Genomic DNA, 21,449 nt, shown 5'->3' with positions numbered 1-21,449 from the left:
TGGCAAGCTACTCGTGGCATGTTCAATATGCCAAAAACAGTAACAACAAATCTCACAATGGAGACATTACTGGTGCCCGCTTGAGCAAATCGATGAACAATGGGACAACAGTGCTACAGTGCTATATAAATGGGGCTAGAGAGGTAGTACAGTGAATAAAGTGCATCACATATGATTCCCTGAGCCCTGTCAGGAGTGATCCCAAGCAAAACTAGGAGTAAGTCCTTAGCATCACTGGGTGTAGCCAAAAAATAAATAAAAAATACGTACATATACATTTATATATTTGTTTATACAGAGAGAAATATCTCTATACTTTTGAACTTTATTTGTATGTGGTTAAATAAATAGGAGTAACTTATTTTGATAGATAACAAATTACTATCACATTTATAGTACAAATGATTTCTAATAAAAATCCTGAATTATCAAATACTAAGCTAATAAGTGGGTCTAATCATAAAGCAAATAGGATACTCATACTGAATTATAAAATATTGAGGCAAGTGAAGTTATCTCCAAAGGATTGCCACTGGACTGGTTCTGGTATTTCCTTGGGCTGTTTAAATATCACCTTCTGCACTCTGTACTCTCTATTTGCTCCTGAAAATGTAGGGTTTAATTAATATTCAGATACTATGAACTTCAGTGCTAAGATTACAGACCAAAAAATTTTATTAAAGCAGTTTTCAAGTATAGAAAACACATTTCAGAGCAGAAGGTTTTGGAATACTCCACACATATTTCTGGTCCTCTCTTTTCTGTTTTTCTAGGCTTTTGTTAATTAACCCCTTTCATATGTAAGGTATACAAAGGAACACTGTACAAAGTGGTGCAGTGCTAAGTTGAGGATACCCTGATTTTTTTTTTAAAGAAACAACACACTTTTCAAAAGAAAGAAATGTGGACCATAATGTGGTTTATTTTGGCAATGAGAGTACTCAGATCTCAACATGATTTTTTTGAGGGGCCAGGGGGCAGGCCCAGTGGTGCTCAGAGGAGCTGGAGCAATAGCACAGCAGGTAGGGTGTTGCTTTGCACGAGGCCGATCCAGGTTCGATTCCCAGCATCCCATATGGTCTTCCGAGCACCGCCAGGAGTAATTCCTGAGTGCATGAGCCAGGAGTAACCCCTGTGCATCTCCAGGTGTGACCCAAAAGGCAAAAAAAAAAAAAAAAAAACCAAGAAAACAAAAACAGAACAAAAAAAAAAACAACAACAGTGGTGCTCAGAGCTTACACTCTATATTCAGGGATCACTCCTGAAAGGGTTTAGGACCAGATTAGGGTGATAGGGTTCAAACCCGGGTTGGTAGCATGCAAGCCAAGTGCTCTACTCAATGTTCTATCACTTCAGGTCCCTCACTATGATTTTTAAATGTACTTTTCTATATACAGGAAAAAAACAAAGATGATCAGCAGGAAATGGTTTATGTTTATAGCAGAGTTTGTTCAAAGTCAACTTTGATGTGAAGAAATTTAATGTACTTATTTTGCTATTTTTTAAGATACTGAAGACAATTATGAGTTGGAGCGATAGCACAGCAGATAGGGTGTTTGCTTTGCATGTGGCCAACCCAGATTTGATTCCTCCACCCCTTTTGGAGAGCTCGGCAAGCTACCCAGAGTATCTCACCCACAGGGTGGAGCCTGGAAAGCTATCAGTGGTATATTCGGTATGCCAAAAACAGTAACAAGTCTCATAATGGAGACATTACTGGTGCCCGCTTAAGCAAATTGATGAGCAATGGGATGACAATGATATAGTAATACAGTGATACTGAAGACAATTATGGTTGTGTCAGACTTTTTAGTCTGTTAGAATTTTGTCTGTAAATCTGAAAGCATCTGCAATCATAGCACTTATAAATAATCACTTGGGATATAGAAGTTAAACTTCAGGGCTGAGCTTGTTCCACTCCTGCTTTTTCTTCACTAGATTAGGTGAGTCTCTCAAATCTTAGAAGTCATTATTTTATGTGAAAATTTTATTTTTGGAGGGGAAATGGGGTGTCCTGAAAAGCCTACTTCTGACTTTTGATAACCAGAGCTCTGGCATGAACTACTCTAAGGATGAAAGAAAAACCTCCTCATGCTACATCATCATTCTTTGATCTTCCCCTTATTTGCAGTGGATTCTTCAAGTCATTTCCCCAGAGATCGTGTGCTTCTCTCCTTTAATTGCGATAGAGAGAGAGAGAGTCCTTCTACTTCCCCAGTCTACATTACTATTTTCTTTTACCAAATATATTCGGTAAAAATTAAAGGGACAAGGAGGATCAAAGAGGGTGTGTTTCTGTGTTTCTAGAATGGTGCTGTCTGGTTTTGGTGGATTCCTCTACATGTGGAACAGAGAGGGTGAGGAATGACAACTGCAGTGTTTCAGTATTTTAATGGAACAGACTTTTTACAGGGACCTCAAATCATTTACTACCTCAGAGAGGTTGGACCTTGTAGCTTTGTAGTAACCTCATGAATACTACACAGTCCTGGTGTCTGAGGAGCCCATACTGCCCCTGTAGTCTTCTGACATTGCCTTTGCCCTATTGATTGAACTTACCATAATTTACAGGAGACATGCAGTTTTATTTTTCTTGTTTGACTTCATTACCTAGCATTATCAGTAAGTACCCTAGTACCTACTTAATAGAAATGATTAGGAAGTTTGTACCTCCCTGATATCATGGCATAAAGAATTTAGTATGTTCCAGGAACTTTCCTAAATGCTTTGACCATAATTACCTGGAAAGTCTTCACAACAAATTTATATGTGCTTTTTCTTTATTAGTTGTTTTGCAAATGAAAACTCTAAAACACAAAGAAGGTGAGAAATTGCTGAAGAGTGGAACCAGAATTGGAATTTGAATATGCAGACTGATCCCAGAATCCCTGGTGCTAGCTACTGGCATTGTCATGCCAGAGTAATCATTTGAAAGAAATGCTAGTACACACTTCAACTTTTATATAATACCCATCACTGAGAAAGCTGCGGCAAGGCACTGGCTTTAGTGCCTTGACCCCTTGAATCGATAAGAGAACTTGGAGAGAAGCCAAAGCTCTTCTTTGCAGCCAAGGAGTAATTTAGCATTGCATTCAAATTCAGAATTTATTGGTTGTGCAGCTTAGTTGGGTTGCTAATTTCTCTGGACCTCACTTGCTTAATCTGTGAAATGGGAGTTGGACAATAAGTTCTCCTTCACAGTGTTTTGTAGTTATGAAATTATGCAGTGCATGGAGCGTAGCTACCAGAATGTTAGAATGCACATAGGCTGCTATTGTTTCCAACCCCCTTTTAATCCTTTGAAGAAATGGAATTGTGACAGAAAGTGAAACCAATTGTGTGAGAGATCTATGTGATATCATTTAATAATGCCATTTAATATAATGGAATTATTTAATGGACGTGTATCAGATATAAGTGTTCAACTACATTTCAATGAACATTTTCTGCCACACTGTCCTTGGATTCGTGGCACAGGACCACTGTGAAGGAAACAGTGTGCAATGCGGCACATTGGGTATTTAATAATATGCCAGGGAGGGTCCATGTTGTCCCAAATTCTGAACTACATCTGGGTCCTAAGAATCACATCTGTTCTCACCTCTCTCCACTTTGCCTCAGAATGCACAATAATCTTGTAACTGGGAGTTACCAGTTCTCTCAGACTTAATTAGAACAGAAAAGCCATACTGTCAAAGGGTGGAACAGGAGGAGGAAAGTAAGACAGCAGTTCCCTAAGGATTTTAATTCTCAGGGGCTGCAAAAGAGCAATTGCACCCTCTGAGGTTTGATGCGTGGGGGGACTGAAGCTCTTTCCTTCCCAACAACCCCAACTGCCCTGTGGCAGTGAAACTGTCAGGTTTCTTCCTTCAAATCAAAAAGTTCCCCTTGATTTTCATTCACCACGGGACCCTTAACGACCAAAAATATACCAGTACAGCAACTCTCTTATAAAAGTCATGCCTCTTTCACTGGATCCTGGGTTTGGGAAACCCACTTGAGGGAACTCCACGTTCTTGAGAAAGCACACTCCAAGGCACAGTAAGGGTTAAAGTTGGTTATAGAGAGACTTTCCAGGAGGGAATTAGCCCCAATTTAGGACCTGCCATTTCTAAAGAAGCCAAAAATTCAGGTGATGCTGCTTTCGATGAGGGAAATAACTTACCTCCTCCAGAGTGTGGTGTGTGTGTGTGTGTGTGTGTGTGTGTGTGTGTGTGTGTGTTTGCTGATCTGTCATTTGTCTATCTTTCATTCATATCCTCTGTGTAGCAGACTGAATGTAATCAATCACCGTCCATCAAAACCCAACACACTACAGCGATTCCTTTCACTCCAGCCCAGTTTCCCAATAGCTCTCCATTGATTATGACCCAGCAGTCAAAAGGCAAGTGTTTCTCTTATCTTTCAGAGGCATCCTCCCCCTCCATCCTAGCCCCTCCTCCCGTGCCAGTTTCCAGCCCTCAAAGATGCTTTGTGCAAGAAAGTGCGAGTTCCCTGTTGTGGCTTTATTGATGTTTCCTTTTGCTCTCTTCCGGGCTCCCCCGCCCCAACCTAGGCGAGCCGAGCAAACGGTCCGGGTTTTCCCCCAATGCCTGACTTGCCTTTTGCTGGGAGGAGAGCGGGAGAGGGAGCGCGCATTCGGAGCGGGTTGCTCTGACTCCAACCACAGGCTGCTTCATGCAGGCTGTCCCTCTCCTTCCAACCCGTGCATCCCCTCCCAGAAGCAGCAGGCAGGGTGCCTCCATTCAGCCACGTTTGGTATGCATGAGCACGGCTGCAGGCAGCGGGGAGGCGGCTTTCTTAAGAAGGTTCAGTGGCTCAGGCAACGCCTCTTGACTAGTCTCCCAAGTTCCAGGAAGCCTCTGCCCTGATGGAATTTGCAGGTGTGGAGATGACCATGGGATGCCAGGGCCGTGGGGGACGGTTTCTCTTCTAGACATTGCTCAGGGTTGCAGTTTCGGGTGTGACCGTGGAATTTGCAAAGGGTCATGAATCAAACGGATGCTCCTCGACCCCTAAACTGGACCATCCGGAAGCTGTGCCACGCAGCCTTTCTCCCATCTGTCAGACTTCTGAAGGTACTGTAAACTTGCTGCTTTGGCTCTCGTTCTGCTTTTCGGGTCTAAATCGACAACTTCGCACTCTGCCGGGGATGCACCTTTAGGGGAGCCCCAAGGCATGCGGTTCTGGCTCCAGTGCCTTTGGCTAGAGAGGTTCTCAGCACCACTTGTGTCCCGGTGTCAGGAAGATGGTCAGAGCCACGTTTGCGAGTGAGATTATGGTGGCAGAGTATGGGCTGCCTGAAAGCTCTCCCCTCCTCTTAAACATTCCTAAAATAGAATTAATTAACTTCTTTGGATGAGTGGGAACCGGAGTGGGAGTGAAATCTCTTACTCCCGTGTGTTTGGCTTCTGGGTGGTTTTTTTTTTCCTCCCTCCCTCTCCCTGGGGAAGCCCTTCCACCCACTTTTCCTTTAAATGGAACCTAGGAGAACAAAGGATTCTCCTCATTATTTTTAAAACTCTTGCCCTTAGGTGATAGCTCAGGTGAAACCTGAATAAGAACCTCATCAGATTGTGGCATTTAATGTGCCTTTGTTTTTGAAACCAGCTTCATCATTTTAGCCAGCTAAGTGAAGTCAGTAATGGGAAAGTATAGTCAAATGCAGGTGCATCGCGTGTCCTGTGCTTTCTCAGCAGCTGAGTTACACAAAAGGAAGGTACTACACCTGAGCTGGAGTCCTTCCCTCTTGTAAGTGGCTCTCTTCTCACATACACACACACACACACACACACACACACACACACACACAAAGACTGGAAAAGTCCCACAATGCCTTAATTATCTCCCCTTCGCCATTTGCCTCATAGGGAAAGAAATACAAATACAATTTAAAAGGTGCAGAAAATAAGTATTTCCCTACAGAAAAGAAAATGTGGCAACACTTATTTCACACCCATTTGAAGATTAAAAGATGAGTTTTTAATTTTCTTTCCTGTAATAAATATGACATTGTGATTTAATTGCCTCTGGATATTAAATCCAGCCAGCAACAATGAAAGATGAACAAATTAGCCCTGAATAAATTGTGCTTGAATATTTGTGTGTGTGTGTGTGTGTGTGTGTGTGTTTTCTGGTGGGCTTAAGTGAATGTGAACAACTAATTTTATGCAACTAAAAGGTAATTCAGTATAGAATTACCCATTGTCTGAATTTTCTTTATGTTTTTAAATGTAAATTTATATAAAGGATGACCCGTATCAATAAATCGAGAAGCATTTAGGAGAAAAAGCAGGTTTGAACTTGTGGAGTGGGAGAGTAACTTTCTTGGTTTAAAGTGCTTTCATGGTATTGGAATAACATGTGTGATAAGGCATGAAAAATAATGAGGCCAGGTAACTAATAAATGAATATAAATTTTCCTTTAGAACTTCTACTAAAACAAGGATCTGGGGCAAAATATATCTTGCAACTTGCCAACATAAACCTACTATCACTGAGAAAACTGATTCCAGCTGTCAGATGAGCAATGAGAAATACTTTTTTTAGTTCAAATAATTTACTTATTTTACCTTCAGATAGTACTTTTTAATTTATAATGGTCTTAATATTGTGACATTGTTAAGATAATATGTATATTCTATATTGTCCCCAGTATATTTTTTATTTATATCCTCTTTCACTAGAAAACGTTATTAGTCGTTTGTAGTCAGAATCAACAGAAGTATCTATTTGGGGGGGCTTACTTTTTTGGGGGGAGAGATGTCGTGTTTATTAAGTGAAAGTACTATTTATGTTATACACCTACATATATTATTGACACACAGGTCAATCATTCTATCCACATGATCCTTTAAAAAATAATTTATCCTCTAAAAGTACATTGAAGGAGTCTTTCCAATCTGTTCAAAATTCAAAAGTCAGTTTTACTAGAGAACTCTTTTTCCAAATGACTTCACATATAAATTCATTTCAAACTCTTGAGACAAAAAGTGACACTGAATTTTTTCAGTAATATTTAAAGAAAACAAAAAATGCTTTTGTGTATGAGTAAAGGTATTCCTGGCTTTCTGGTCCTGAGTTGCTATCTGACCAATCCCAACCCCTTTATTTTGCTTTGTTAGCCCCTATGCACTCTTGAACTGCTTTCGTATTTTGAGTAAGGTAGAATGTCTGAATAATCACATGGCTAATGTTCTCCCTGTTTTCTTTAGAAACTAAATATATAATTACAGTAATTTCTACCATTTTTTAACTTCCTATTTCCTCCCTCCACCAACCCCTCTTTTCAGTTTCTTATAGCTCCTTCCCCATATACAACCACCTTGTTAATTTGAGGGATGATTTCTCTGGGCATCCAAGAGTCTATTTAAATAATAAATTTACTAGCCCAATTTTCCTATTCAACAGGTAACTTTTGTTTCCCTTCCAAATGTTACTCTCATATGATATTATCCTTTCCAGAGTACTGACTTTTCGGTCAATGCATTGTAGGGCAGGAGGGCATGATTCAATTTAGTTAAACTCATGTCATCCACCATTTCTGACACATTGGGCTCAAGCCAAGTTCATTTCCCATTTTTTCCTTGAGAAGATGTGTTTCTTTGTTAACTTACTTTAGTACCACACTAATGGTTATAATTATGTTTCCTGTATTTACCACTTCCTAATGGAAGCTGGCTACTAAAGGGGAAGTTCAGCATTCAAAACCCAGTGAATACTGAAATATGCTTATTTTTTTTCTCAAAACATATCACTTATACTTTTGCCAATCTCAGAGCAAATTTTGAACTTGCCAACCAGCTCTCATTTTGCTTTTGGGATTGCATTTGGAAATAACATACGAAAGTGAATTTCTGGACAGGCACAAGATGATGATAGCCAAAAGACAGAGGCTGTTGTCAGACAGACACATTTCAAATGGGAATCATTCCAAACTGTTTCTCTGGTTGTTGTTTGTTTCATACTTACATGTTTCAAGATTTTATCTTACTATTAATTTTTGAAAAGTCAAGTTTATTCCGGTGACAGAATGTTTTAAACATGTTTCTTATTTATTAGCAGGTCTTTTTCAGCCATTGTTTTATTTGGGAGATATTCTTTTTATAACTTCTGTTGAATTTCAAAATTAAATTTAGAGCAAAGAAATTTATTTTGAAGTCTCATATTCTTACTAAGGGGAAATCTTCTGAAAAGTGGGTTGTATTTGGGGAAAGGAAAGCTATATACTTACTATGAAATTTGTATGTTTAAACCACTTTATTGATGCCAATGAGGTAATCTGTATCATTTTAGTATGTGTCCAAGTTTTATGATAGGAAATTGCATGATTCTGATCACTTTGAGCAACATTAAATGAATATTTAATAAATTTTATTCTGGGCAAGTAGGCCTAAACTAATGTTCTTCATTTGATTGTGTTCCCAGCTAGCTGTGTGGCCTTAGGTGAGTTATTAACCTCTTTGGAATTGGTGTCCTCCTCTTTAAAATGAAGAGTTTAGATCTTGACTTAGGTCTGATGTTTGGTTCCTGTGAAGATGGCTGTGCACTGTGTCATAGAAAGCTATAGTCCACTGGAGTCAACAAATAATTGTAAACTGGGATATTAAAATAAACAGACTAGAAAAATCAGCAGTGTTTAAGTTCCAGAGGGCCTTGTTTTCCTAGCTTTTGTACAGCATCCTGAAAGTGTCTAGATGGAAGATGCTAGGATCTGGAGTTGACAAATTAGAAACATTGAGATTAATGAGGACCTGTACCAAGGCAATAGAAATAAAGTAAATGAAACAAAACATTCTACAATTCATTAGTTGCGGTGAAGGGAAGAATTTTATGTCATTTCTGAATTTTTAATCTTTGCACTATAACTAGATGATGATCTCAGTGACTAATTTATTAGCCTAAGTGTCTTTGTAAAGGTCCCAAGGAGGGAGGCCATAGCATCTCACTTTGTGTTTGCTCTTTGGTTTAGCTAGAAAGGATATGGCAGTTATTGAATAGAATAGTAGGAATAACAAAAAGTGGGGAATCAAGTTCCATGTTATATATGAATGAATATAAAATCTTCTGAATGCCTGGTAATAGAACTCTTTGAAATAGATAAAAGACCATCAGTAGTATTTTTGATGCTCCTATACTGTATTTTGATAATTTTTACCCCGCCTTTCTGTAAAACTATGAATTATAAACTCCAAATTTTAAAAATCTATATAAGATGTCAGATTTCTCTTCTTCTTTTTTTTTTAGCTCTTTTAGCTATTGCTTAAAAAAAATATTAATGAAAGTGACTGGGTAACCCAAGGGAAAAAATTGTAAGAACACTGATTAGGTTAGGCTTCCATATCCATACAAATTTTACACTATTGCCAATGTTTTCTACTCCCATAATTTCATGTGATAGTTAATAATTGTTAATAATGTTCATGTTACTATCCTTGAACATAGCAAGAATCTCATGATAAAATGAATTGGGCTTGTCTTTAGTTTATACAAGTTATTCTAGAAACAGTTTTTTGGTGGTGTTCTCCAACTTCTAGAAAACAATTCTATTGAAATTTGCCACAACTGTGACATATTTGTGATCCTCAAGTTTTTCCATCACACAAAAAGTTCTGACTTTTTAATGTTGTATAGAATTCTATGACTAAACCAGAGTTTTTGCTTAGCTTGGCCAAGGTACTTCTGAACAACATGCTAGTGAGTGGCAGTTAAATTTCCAGAGCAAAAGAGAAAACAAACATCTATTAGACTTAGATACATGACAATGAAGAGTGGAGCCAGGGACTTGCTATGAACCAATTTCACTAAGTGCCTTTAAGACAGGAACTTTGCTAATTGCTTTTAGGAAAACATAGTGTATTGCCAGGCAAATTTTACAGGATAGTAATAAGAAATCTGTGTCTTTCCAGCTGGGCTTGCCAAATGCTGATACATTTTATGAAGTGAGAGCAAGAGTTCAGTGGCACAGCACCTGCCTAATATGAGGCCACAGCTTCAATCCCTAGCACCACCTTATATGCCAAGTTCCATCTCCTCAATCCTGGTGACAATGTCACTGGTTTTTCCCTAGTGTCCCTGGTAGACTGTGGCTAAGTGTGTGTGACCACGATCTGATAGGACACCCTGGGTCACAAAAACAGCAGAGGATGAGGGAAGTGAATGGATTCATTTTTCCAAATTGGGATTTTTTAAAATGAAGTAATGAGATAAAGAAAAGAAAAAAGAAAATCTGCCCAAGCTAAAACTCAGGAGAGAGGAAAAACTGGTGTGAATTCACTGGAAGCTTTGACTCAGACTGCTGAACCATCACCATGTGACTTGCCTTTTTGTGAAAAGTTCCTCAGGCAGGCTAAAGGAAATTCCTGAGGCAATGAGAAGCCCCGGGTCTCTCTGGAGAATGCTGCTTCCTGAGGCTCTGCGCTGAGGAAGAATAGAGGAAGAATAATGAAAATGTGCGGTTGCTGGGGAAGGAAGGAAGATGTGGCAGGGACATCAAGGTCCAGAATCACCAGGTTCAGGAGCAACTTGTAGAGTCCCGGTAGCACAATCCAAGGGGCAAACTCTCATTCTCCAGGGAAAGGATTCCCCCTTCCCTGGTTATTACATCCTGCACAGAAGGGGCTGAGCTGAAATGGCTGCCGACTTGACCTCAATTAACTCCAAGATCTTCTACAGATAGCTAAAGAATATTCTTTCTCCTTTTCCTTTACTAAATGTGAAAAAAGATTGAAAGGAGGAGCAGAGCTTTGTAAGACAGAGGGAACCAGCGCAATGCTTAAAAATCTCTTAGGGAACTGGGGAGTAAAGCAGATATCCAGGCCCACCTCCAGGGCTGCTGGCCCAATAGGTAGCTAGTAGGCTTAGGAAATAGCACCTTAAGAAGCTCTTTCAGGGATGCTGATACATATTACCTACAGCTGATCAAAGGACCGTGCACATACACATTGGGAAACAAGTTGTTGAAGGTTTAGATGAGCTGGAAGAAAACTGTTAAGTGTCCTATGTTTTGCTAGCGTCTAAGCAGAACATATTATGTCTTAGTTAATAGAGAAAGCAAAAGGTTTTAAGTAAATAGTTCACAAAGTCTTAAAACTTAGGAAAGAAGAGATAGAGGAGCATGTAGAGTGGGTGCTTACTTCCTTGCACACAGACAACCTGGGTTCTATCGTAGGCACCCCTAGGAGTAATCCCTGAGTGCAGGAATAAGCCCTGAGCACCTCCAGGTGTGGTCCTCAAATAAAAATAACGTTAATTACTGAGAGGTCAGCTAAAGAAATACATTGAATTTAGCTGTCCTGATTTGGTTTATAAATGATAAACAATCATAATCTGAAGACATTTTTGTCCCGATTATTTTTGTGTGTCTTTATGTGGTCTTTTGTGTATTTTAAAAGTAATTTTTAGGGCTGGAGCGATTGCACAGCGGGTAGGGCGTTTGATTTGCACGCGGCCGACCCGGGTTCTAATCCCAGCATCCCATATGGTTCCCTGAGCACCGCCGGGGTAATTCCTGAGTGAAGAGCCAGGAGTAACCCCTGTGCATCACCGGGTGTGACCCAAAAACAAAAAAAAAAGTAATTTTTATCATTTAAAATAAAATCTTAGATTTATTTTGCTTTGGCTTTGTTTTGGGGCCCACACCTGGCAGTGCTCAGGGCTTACTCCTGGCTCTGTGCTCAGAAATAATTCCTGGCAGGGCTCAGGGTACTACACAGGGTACCAAAATTGACAACACTCCCAAGTGTGGCCTACCAATATATTAAATGCAAGTAAAACTAAGATGTTGTCATGATCAACATTTTTCAGAAATTCCCCTTATCCTTTAGAGTAAACTAGAAGCTCCTTGGTGGTATATAAGCCGTCAGTTATCTCTGTCAACGTCACTACTTCCCTATTGTGTTTTTTTTTTCCTTCCTCAAATAACGAATTCTTTATAGCTGGGCCTTTTTGTGCAAGCTATTTTCACTGCCTTGAAAATGTGAACCACACCTCCTACCTAACTCTTGTCTTCTTTTAATACTCAGCTCATGAAAGCTGGAAGGATTTAGAAAAAAAGTCCTGAATCCCCAAAGCCAGTTTAGTTTCCCTTTTTATACTTGTCCATAAAATTGGTGGATATTTCTACCTGAGCTTTTAGCATATTGTCATATTATCAGGTCTTCCAATTCATTCTGAAGGTCTTAAAGTTGGGGAAAAAACTTAAACAATTTGGTGAGTACAATATTTTGCAGAAAACAACATAGATGAATTGCTTTGGAAAAGTTAGATGTTGGAGGGAATAGATAACCGTGCCTTTTATGCAGTGCTCAAAGATCTCTATTTAGAAATCATAAATGGAATTAAAAGGTCTTGGCATTTTTATTCAATTAAAGTTGAAACCGACATGCTTCACATATTTCCTAAATTAAGAGATTAAACTAGCAATTAGTGTTCAGTAAAGTGACATAAGATATCCACACTTAAGTAAAAACTATTGGTCAGTTATACCAGATATTTGGATGAAGCTACTTATTGGAAAGGAAAGTAAGAGATTGAAATAACTTTATTTATGGATTATGTCAATAAAAAGTCATTTTTAAATTTAGTGATAATAGATTGTAACATACTACTTTTAGTAATATTGGCAGGATTTTTCCATGAATTAGAGACATCACTAATAGAAGAAGAAAAGCTAACTTTAAACTTTATGAAGAAACTTTTTTTGCTGTAACCATTAATATTGCTTTGGCAAACTTCTAGAGACAACTACATAGATATAAAACTAGGAAATAGTTGATAGTTTAAACTGTGAATTAGGATTTCTTTTTCTTTAGTTTTGGTGATTTTACAGTGCCAGGTATAATGGAAAGAAATGTTAGTTTATCAGGTTCTTACTGGGTTAAAATAGGTCAAAGTCATAACATTCCATGTGAAAGAAATCAGAATAAGTAAAAAAAAAAACCATATCCTTTATGGGTTCAAAGATCAATGTGACTATAAATAAGGTAAATAATTATTCCTGAAAGTATATATAATAATCTACATTTTTCTAGAAAAAAGATATGAATAAAAGTATTTAGAAGAGTTTCCAGCAGTCATATAGGTGCTCTTAAAAAACACCAGCTCTACAGGACTTGCTCATGAATAATGAAGACTTGAACAGTTGGGGCTTCAGCTATTTAAATTTTGCTTCTTGAATATTTTAGATTAGCCTAATTAATTTTTTTTATAATGGCTTTTCAGGCGCGCGGGGGGGGGGGGAGAGAGAGTGAGAGTGAGTGAGTGAGTCAGTCAGTCCTCAGCACCACATCCCCTGAGCACTATGAGGAGTCACTCTTGAATACAGGCCAGAAAGAGCTTCTGAGCTCTGCTGGGTATCCCCCAGGCCCTGACCCTGACATAATAAAAGTATTTTCATACTCAGCACTATGGATATTTTGATCTGAATAAGTGTGTGAGTGTGTGTGTGTGTGTGTGTGTGTGTGTGTGTGTGTGTGTGTGTTTGGACCACACCCAGCTGTGTTCAGAGTTTAGTACTGGCTCTGTGCTCAGGGATCAACTCCTGGTGGTATCAGGGGACAGAATGGGATGCTGAGGATAAAACTCAGGTTGGCCGAATGCAGGGCAAGCACCCTACCTGCTCTATTATGGCCCCAGGTCAATATTAATAAATTGCTTATGAAGCTATCTCCTAAGCACTATAAGCTGTGTATCATATTTTGTCTTTATCTAAGGATACCAGGAACATCTTCATAACTCCCACACTGTACTCCACAACTAAAAATGTCTAGACATTTCTAAATGTCCTCTGGGTGGCAAAAGTTACCTTCAGTTGAGCACCTCTGCTTTAGTCACTAAAGGTGATATTTTAAGAGTTGAGTAGGTCATTGATTTCACTGAAATCCCAGCAGAGACTTTCTAGTGATGTGAAGGGGATGTTGCCATATTAGACATAATGTCTTTTTCATTTTATAACAGACTGAGATTTAACTTACATTTGGAATGTTTCCTGATCAAATTCTATTCCCTAAATATAAACTATTTTTTCATCTTACCATCAGTCATCTTCTTATATATTGATTGTGGCCAATTTGGAAATATTTGAAATTTATGTATATGTATATATATATTACACATATATATGCACATTCATACTAGTTTTTGTGAGTGAAATGCTGAACAAATTTTTATTGATATATTAACTGAAATATTTAACTTCTACCATTTTTCTACTCTAACTTCTAGTCATACTATTTGACCAAGGCAACAAAACTTAATTTCAATGAATAAAGTAAAAATATTTCATATCATTAAAATAAATGCTTCGAATGATGTTAGCATATGTGGACATTCAAAGACCTTGATAATTTCAGTAATTTGTAAGAAATCTATAATATTTGGGGCAGGAGTAATATAATAATGACTTGGGCACTTACCTTGCGTGTGACCAACCATAATTTGATCCCTGATGCTGTATATGGTTCCCCACATCCTTCCTGGAATGACTACTGAACACAGAACCAGAAATAAGACCTGAGCACTGCTGGGTGTGGCTCAAACACCAAAAAAAAAAAAAAAAAAGAAAGAAAAAGAAAAAGAAAAAAAGAACAGAGAAAGTTAATTGGTTTAATTTTTAAATGACTGTAATTAATACTAATCTTCACCATTAATTTAAGCATAATTAAGTGAAAGGGGGAAAACTAGGTTTTAGAGGAAAATGTGCATTAGCTAATATTCTTGCTGAATTGCCTAGACTAGTTTTTATTTTATGTCTTTAGCATTTCCTAGAAGTCCCAGAGAACACTTTGTTTTATTTTACTATAAGTCTGCAACTGTATATAAATCTGAAGCTGGGAAGAGGATCTTCACCAGACCATTTTGGAACCATGGTCTTGACCTTAAGCCCCCAGAACTATAAGAAACTATATTTTTCTGCTATAATTTTCTGCTATAAAACTATAATTTTCTGCTAATTAAAACTCACTCAGTGGCTCAGAAGATGGCTCAGTGGTTTAAAGCACAACTTTGTGAGTTCAAACCCTAGTGCCTCCACATGTACCAAAGTAGTTATGACAGCTACACAATCTGAGATCCCAGTGAGAGAAAAGAAATGAGGGCCAGAGCAATACAGTGGGTAGGGCTCTTTCCTTGCAAGCTGCCAACCTAGGTTTGATCTCTAGCATCCCATATAGACCCTTGAGCCCACCAGGAATGATACCTGAATGCAGAGCCAGGAGTAAGCCGTGAACAGCCAGGTGTGACCCAGATACAAAAATGAAATGAAAGTAAAGCTAAAGTAAAGCTACCCAGTCTGTGGAATTTTGTTGTCAGTCCATATGGACCAAAATACATCATTGTCATTGTCATCCCGTTGCTCATCGATTTGCTCGAGTGGGCACCAGTAACGTCTCCATTGTGAGACTTGTTACTGTTTTTGGCATATTGAATACACCACAGGTAGCTTGCCAGACTCTGCCATGCGGGCGAGATACTCTCAGTAGGCTTGCTGGGCTCTCTGAGAGGGGCAGAGGAATTGAACCCGGGTTGGCCACGTGCAAGCGAACGACCTACCGCGGTGCTATTGCTCCAGCCCACCAAAATACATAGAATTTAGAATTTCATTTAGTTGCCACATGTGACCAGTAGGCTGCAGTTGCCAGCTGTGAGGTGATAGCAAGTCTTTTCCATCCCTAACATTCTTGAATTGAAGGAGGTGTGACAGTAAAACTGTTTTATGGCCTCTGTACTCAAATACTACTTTGATAGTAGAAAGCTCTAACTGTGAACTGTCAACTCCCTGTAAAGATATTTTATGTTCATAGGGGAACAGTGTTTGATTCACTCTCTGTATCACAATGCCATTCATTGTCAGTAAATGATGTGGCAGGGAGATATTTGTTTACTCTTACAAAGAGAAAACCTCACTTCTTCAGAAGACAGCCTCATTCCCAAATTTTGTAGAAATGAATAGATGAAAGCAAAATGATATTAAAACTTAACATTTGAAAAGTCCTTTTTAAACTGAAGATTGCTTTGCTTACTGTAAAATGAGCCTGTACTTCATAGCAGTCCTGTGCAACAAATGTGGTAGACACAATTACTCCGCCTTTTATTATTTTTTGGTTGAATCTTCATGAAACACACAGTTACAAAGTTGTTCATGATTGAGTTTCAGTCATGCAGTCTTCCAATACCCGTCCCTTCACTAGTAAACTAGTAAACATTTCCTGCTACCAATATTCCCTGTCTATGGCAGATGCTTTTCTTCTCTCTCTCTCTCTCTCTCTTCTTTCTCCCCGCTTTCTCTTCTCCCCCACTCCCTGCTCTCTTCCCCCCTTTCTTTTTCCCCCCTCCTCTCCTCCTCTCTCCTTTTTTCTTTTATTACTCCACATTTTAGCTGAAGAACATATGGCTCAGATTAATTAATCCACATATTATGGGACTTTTCTAATTTGAAATTTAGAATTTTCTGTTTGCACCTATATGCAGTGAAGTTATAGGAAAATTTCTTCTCTGCCTATTATCTCTCTTCACTTGCACCACAAGCAGAATATAGAGTGATTCCATGTATTGATATTATGAACAAATAAATAATTTTGTACTTGACAACAAGAATATTGAAAGACATATTCTCAAAATGGTCATGTTTTGTTGCTCAAATATTAACACATTTAAGCTTTACATAGGGCTGGAGCGATAGCACAGTGGGTAGGGCATTTGCCTTGCACGTGGCTGACCTGGGTTTGATTCCTCCATCCCTCTCAGAGAGCCCAGCAAGCTACCGAGAGTACCCCGCCTGCATGGCAGAGCCTGACAAGCTACCCGTGGTGTATTCGATATGCCAAAAACAGTAATAAGTCTCACAGTGGAGACGTTACTAGTGCTTGCTCGAGCAAATCAATGAGCAATGGGATGACAGTGATATATAATTTATATGCAGCTACTTGCATTTTGTAATTTTATATGTAGTTCCTATTAGGGTTCTACAGTAAAGTAATGAATACATATGTATATATACACACATACACATACACATATATACATATACACTCATCTATAAGTATATATGTATTCATTTTAAAAGTTTTTAAAAAAATGGGTTTTGACCCACACCTGGCTGTGCTTGGGGGTACTTCCAGTTCTGTGATCGGGAACCATATAGTGCCACAAATCAAACTGGGGTCTGCTGCATGCAAGGTAAAAGCCTTAACCATTATACCATCTATCTGGCATCTAAAGATATTTAAGGAGTTGGCTCATGTGACTACAGGATTAGAAAGCCTCCAATTTAATGGTGGAGACTAGAAAGCCAGACATTCAACTCTAAAGGCATTTTTCTGAGAACCAGGAAAAACCAATGCTGCAAATGCAGTCCAAAGTCATATTGTTGGAGAATTCCATCAGCTTGGGAAGATTTAGTCTTTCGCTCTTTTCAGGTTTTCAGTGAATCAGAAATGACCCACCTCCTTTATAAAGGTTAATTGACTCCAATCAGTCACTAACTTAAATGTAAATATAATATAAAATATGCTCACAGAAGAACCAAAATAATATCATATCAAGTATCTGCCACTTAGTCCTAGACAAGTTGACAGTTACCTATCACATGAGACCTTTTTTTGGCCTGCTGCATATTGTTCTGAGGTCTCACACTTGCAAGCACTTTGCTGCTGAGCTGCATTCCCCAATCCAAATAGGTCATATTAAAGATATATTAAAATTATTAATCTGCATGTAGTTTGCTGAAAAATAGCAGGAAGTAGCTCATGTTAACTTGAATGTTTTCCTGTGTAATTAATCTGTTTAACTGCCATTCCATTGCTCATCGATTTGTTCGAGCGGGCACCAGTAACGTCTCTCATTGAGATACTTATTGTTACTGTTTTTGGCATATCCAATATGCACGGGTAGTTTGCCAGGCTATGCCATGCGGGCCCCATACTCTTGGTAGCTTGCCAGGCTCTCTGAGAAGGGCGGAGGAATCGAACACAGGTCTGCCGAGTGAAAGGCGAATGCCCAACCGCTGTGCTATCGCTCCAGCCCTTGGTTAATCTGTAGACTGTTCAGTAACAGGATATCCAGACAACACAGCAACACAGTCTCTATTAGTTATAGAACTATAGTTTGTCATACTCTAAGCTTTTTGTTTTCTATATAGCTCAGCTTATTCTGTTTTGTTACTTTGCTATTTTGCTACCTTTTGCCCAGTACACATTATATAAGATCCGTGACATTTCTTACATCATATCAATTTGTTTCTCCCTTTCTTCTAGGAAATCTCATTGACTCAGGTTTGGTCAGATTTCCATTCTTTTTTTTTCTTTTTGAGTCACACCCAGTGATGCACAGGGGTTACTCCTGGCTCTGCACTCAGGAATTACTCCTGGCGGTGCTCGGGGGACCATATGGGATGCTGGGAATCGAACCTGGGTCGGACGCGTGCAAGGCAAATGCCCTACCCGTTGTGCTATTGCTCCAGCCCCAGATTCCCATTCTTACCTAGAGAACTATTGTCAAAGAAATTAAATAACCAAATATAAAGCAATCACCTCCACCCATTCTTCTAGTAGGTGAGACAGATTCCCTTAGTAAGGCTGTGAGCACCATGCTTCACTAATTCAATTAACAGGAATTCCCTAAACACATGTTTTGGAAGCTTAATGGTTCTGGAAATTACCCAGGTCTTAATAGGTGCTGCAAGGAATCCCAAAGTAAGATTTCACTGCAAGTGTAGATAACCAGTTACCCTACACTTTTGGTACCATACAGACACTGATTCTGGCAGAGAAACTTTGAAAACCTGGGGAAGATTGTAGGATTCTTCACCATTGAAGGAACATCATCAAATCATGAGTAAATACTTTGAGACCCACTATAAGATAGCATGATGGGTTCCACGGAGCCCATGAAATCCTCCTATGAACTTCCCCATTGTTTATGTTTTCACTACTGAGAGGTTCTATAGTGCTTTTACTGGGGTTTATCAACTATTAGAGGGAATGAAACCATAATGTTTTCTAATTTGTATCTCTATAAGAAGAGCATAAAAATAGCCTGTTGTTTTATATAGGCAGTAACTGGATTGAGAATTGAAATTATGATTTATGATTTTTTTAAAAAAACAGCCATGTTTAGAATGTTCAGATGAAGCAAAATTAATGTTTTAATCAGAATATTTCTATTTTGACTATAGAGACAAGGGCCAGGGAGATTGCTGTATGGTTGGAAGCCAGCCTCATGAGCTGGGGGGAGAAGGCAGCTGGAATAGAGCAGGGATCACTAAGTCAATGATGGTTGGAGGGATTGCTCAGGATGGAAGATGTGTGCTGAAAGTAGATAAAGGACCAAACATGACGGCTTCCCACTATCTGTATTTTAAGCCATAATATCCATAAGGAGAGAGAGAGAGTAAGGGGGAAATTGTCTGCCATAGAGGGTGGGGGTGGGGTGGGACATGAGACAGGGTTAGGGGAGGGATATTGGAGATATTGGTGCTGGAAAATGTACACCAGTGAAGGGATGGGTGTTTTATCATTGTACAACTGAAACATGAAAGTTTTGTAACTGTAGCTCACAGTGATTCAATTAAAAAAAAACAACAGAATATTCTGTTGTCCTGTTTTTGTCAGATTCTTTGTGTTAATAGTGGCCACCCCTAGTGGTGCTAAAAGGTGGGGTTATAGAGATGTGGCCTTTAGTGGTGTAGTGCTTGCGTGCATTGGTCTAGCAGTGTGACAGGCCACACCAGGGTCAAACCTGGTATTGTGTGTGTTTGGTGGGGATAAGCAGGGCTATACTGGTGGTTCTTGGAGATCATGTGGCAGCTTGGATCAAATTCAGGGCCTTGTACATGCTACCCACGTGCTCAATCACAGCTCTCTTTCTGGTCCTGCTGATATTGTTTTGAAGAGGAGACATTTTTAATAAGTTTTGTGTTATATATACCTGACTAGTAATTTTCCAAGCAGGAACAAAACAGGAACAGAAATAAGCTTTAAATAAGTGTTTTGTTTCAAGTTCTTCAAAATGAACTTGACTGACACACAATGTTCCAACACCAGTACATCAGTGCGCCATGATTGATTTGTATATGATTTATCCTACCTAAATAAATTGAAATCATTTAAAGTAAAAAATAATTAAAAATATTTCATTTTGTTCCATGATTTACAAATACTGTCAATGATATAATTTTATGCATACAACACTCCAACACCACACCTCGCATTCAAGTGTCTATTTCCCTCCACCACTATTGTAGGGTCCTCCCCTCAACTCTCTCCCGCCAAATCAGTTTTTAACCCCTATTCATTTTTAAAGATTCTTCACTGCTTACTAATTCTATGTGTGAGAAAATATGCAAAGGTCTTACAAATTAAAAACTGTAAATTACAAAGCCCTTGATAGAAAGTGCTAATAATAGATACAGAGATATAGATAAACAAGTTGGAATTGATGCTGTGTCTTGATAGATGTTTTAATACAGCTGAGGACAGATAAAGGGTAGCAAATGCAACTGAGACAGTAGACAAATACCTTTTACTATCTTTTAGAAAAGGTATTTCTGATGTAGGTATTAAATTCCCTATGGGAATTTGGAATATTCCATGCAATCAGAGAGGAAATTATAAAGGTGAGGAGACATTCTAGAAGGTTTGGGTCATGAAAGGACTAGCAGGAGGGAAACTGGGCTATGGACTGTTAGGGAATGCCCTGGTAAGGAGGAGTGTGATGAGAGTGGTGTGAAGCTCAGGGACTGTTGCTGGTGGTGGGTGTGGGGTATATTTATATTGCACTGGTGTACAGCTCGTACTCACTTAACAGTCTGCCCAGTTTAGGCTGCTCACGTTGAAGTGCAATGTAGACTCCCCCTCACCCTCTGCCTCAGAGAAGCCCGGAGATAGCAACATTCCCCCCAGCTGTGCCAATGCAGAGGCAAACCCAGATTCATTAGTCATTAAAAGTAAGAATTGTTCATCAGCAGCAGGATGCTCTATTAAGAGGGTAACACCACAGGAGGGATCTTTGTTTTCCTTTCTGTGTGTGTGTATGTGTGTCTGTGTTTGTGTTTGTCCCCTGGAAAAATCATTTTCTATATTCAAACAACTTTGCAAACTAACTCATCATGAAGAAATGTTTTGTCCTGTTTTCTCCATTTTAAAATGTCTTTATCTACAGTGATAATAGCCATATGAGAATTATAGTAAAACAAGAGTTTTGGCACAGAATCTCTGGCTCTTGGCAGCTATAAAATATGAGGCAAAGGGAATATTGAGCTTAGTTTGCAGTTGTTAGTAGTAGCATATTACTGAGCAGGGGGAGCTGTATATTATGATATATCTGATGTATTCAATAAGCCAATTAATGCTAAACATCTGGACTGTTTATACCTAAATCCACTACTCTGGGGCAGCTGTCCCTCAACTATCCTACAGAAGTCACTAGCAACAGATCTACTGAAGCAAACAATT

General features: G+C 38.9%; 1 protein-coding gene across 1 annotated transcript in view; it reads left to right on the top strand.

Annotated features, from left to right (window-relative positions):
- Window positions 1-4,436: 4,436 nt before the first annotated feature.
- TRPM3 (transient receptor potential cation channel subfamily M member 3) overlaps window positions 4,437-21,449 on the top strand; it is a 608,677-nt gene continuing 591,664 nt past the window's right edge. The window contains 2 exon segments of the mRNA XM_012932570.2: window positions 4,437-4,966; window positions 4,969-5,078. Coding sequence (XP_012788024.2) covers window positions 4,903-4,966; window positions 4,969-5,078 — 174 coding nt within the window. The 5' untranslated portion in view covers window positions 4,437-4,902.

The sequence above is a fragment of the Sorex araneus genome, chromosome 1, assembly GCF_027595985.1.
Source record: "Sorex araneus isolate mSorAra2 chromosome 1, mSorAra2.pri, whole genome shotgun sequence".
NCBI classification, from domain to species: domain Eukaryota; kingdom Metazoa; phylum Chordata; class Mammalia; order Eulipotyphla; family Soricidae; genus Sorex; species Sorex araneus.
Note: the sequence above shows the minus strand (reverse complement) of the source record. Positions and strands in the feature narration are given on the sequence as shown.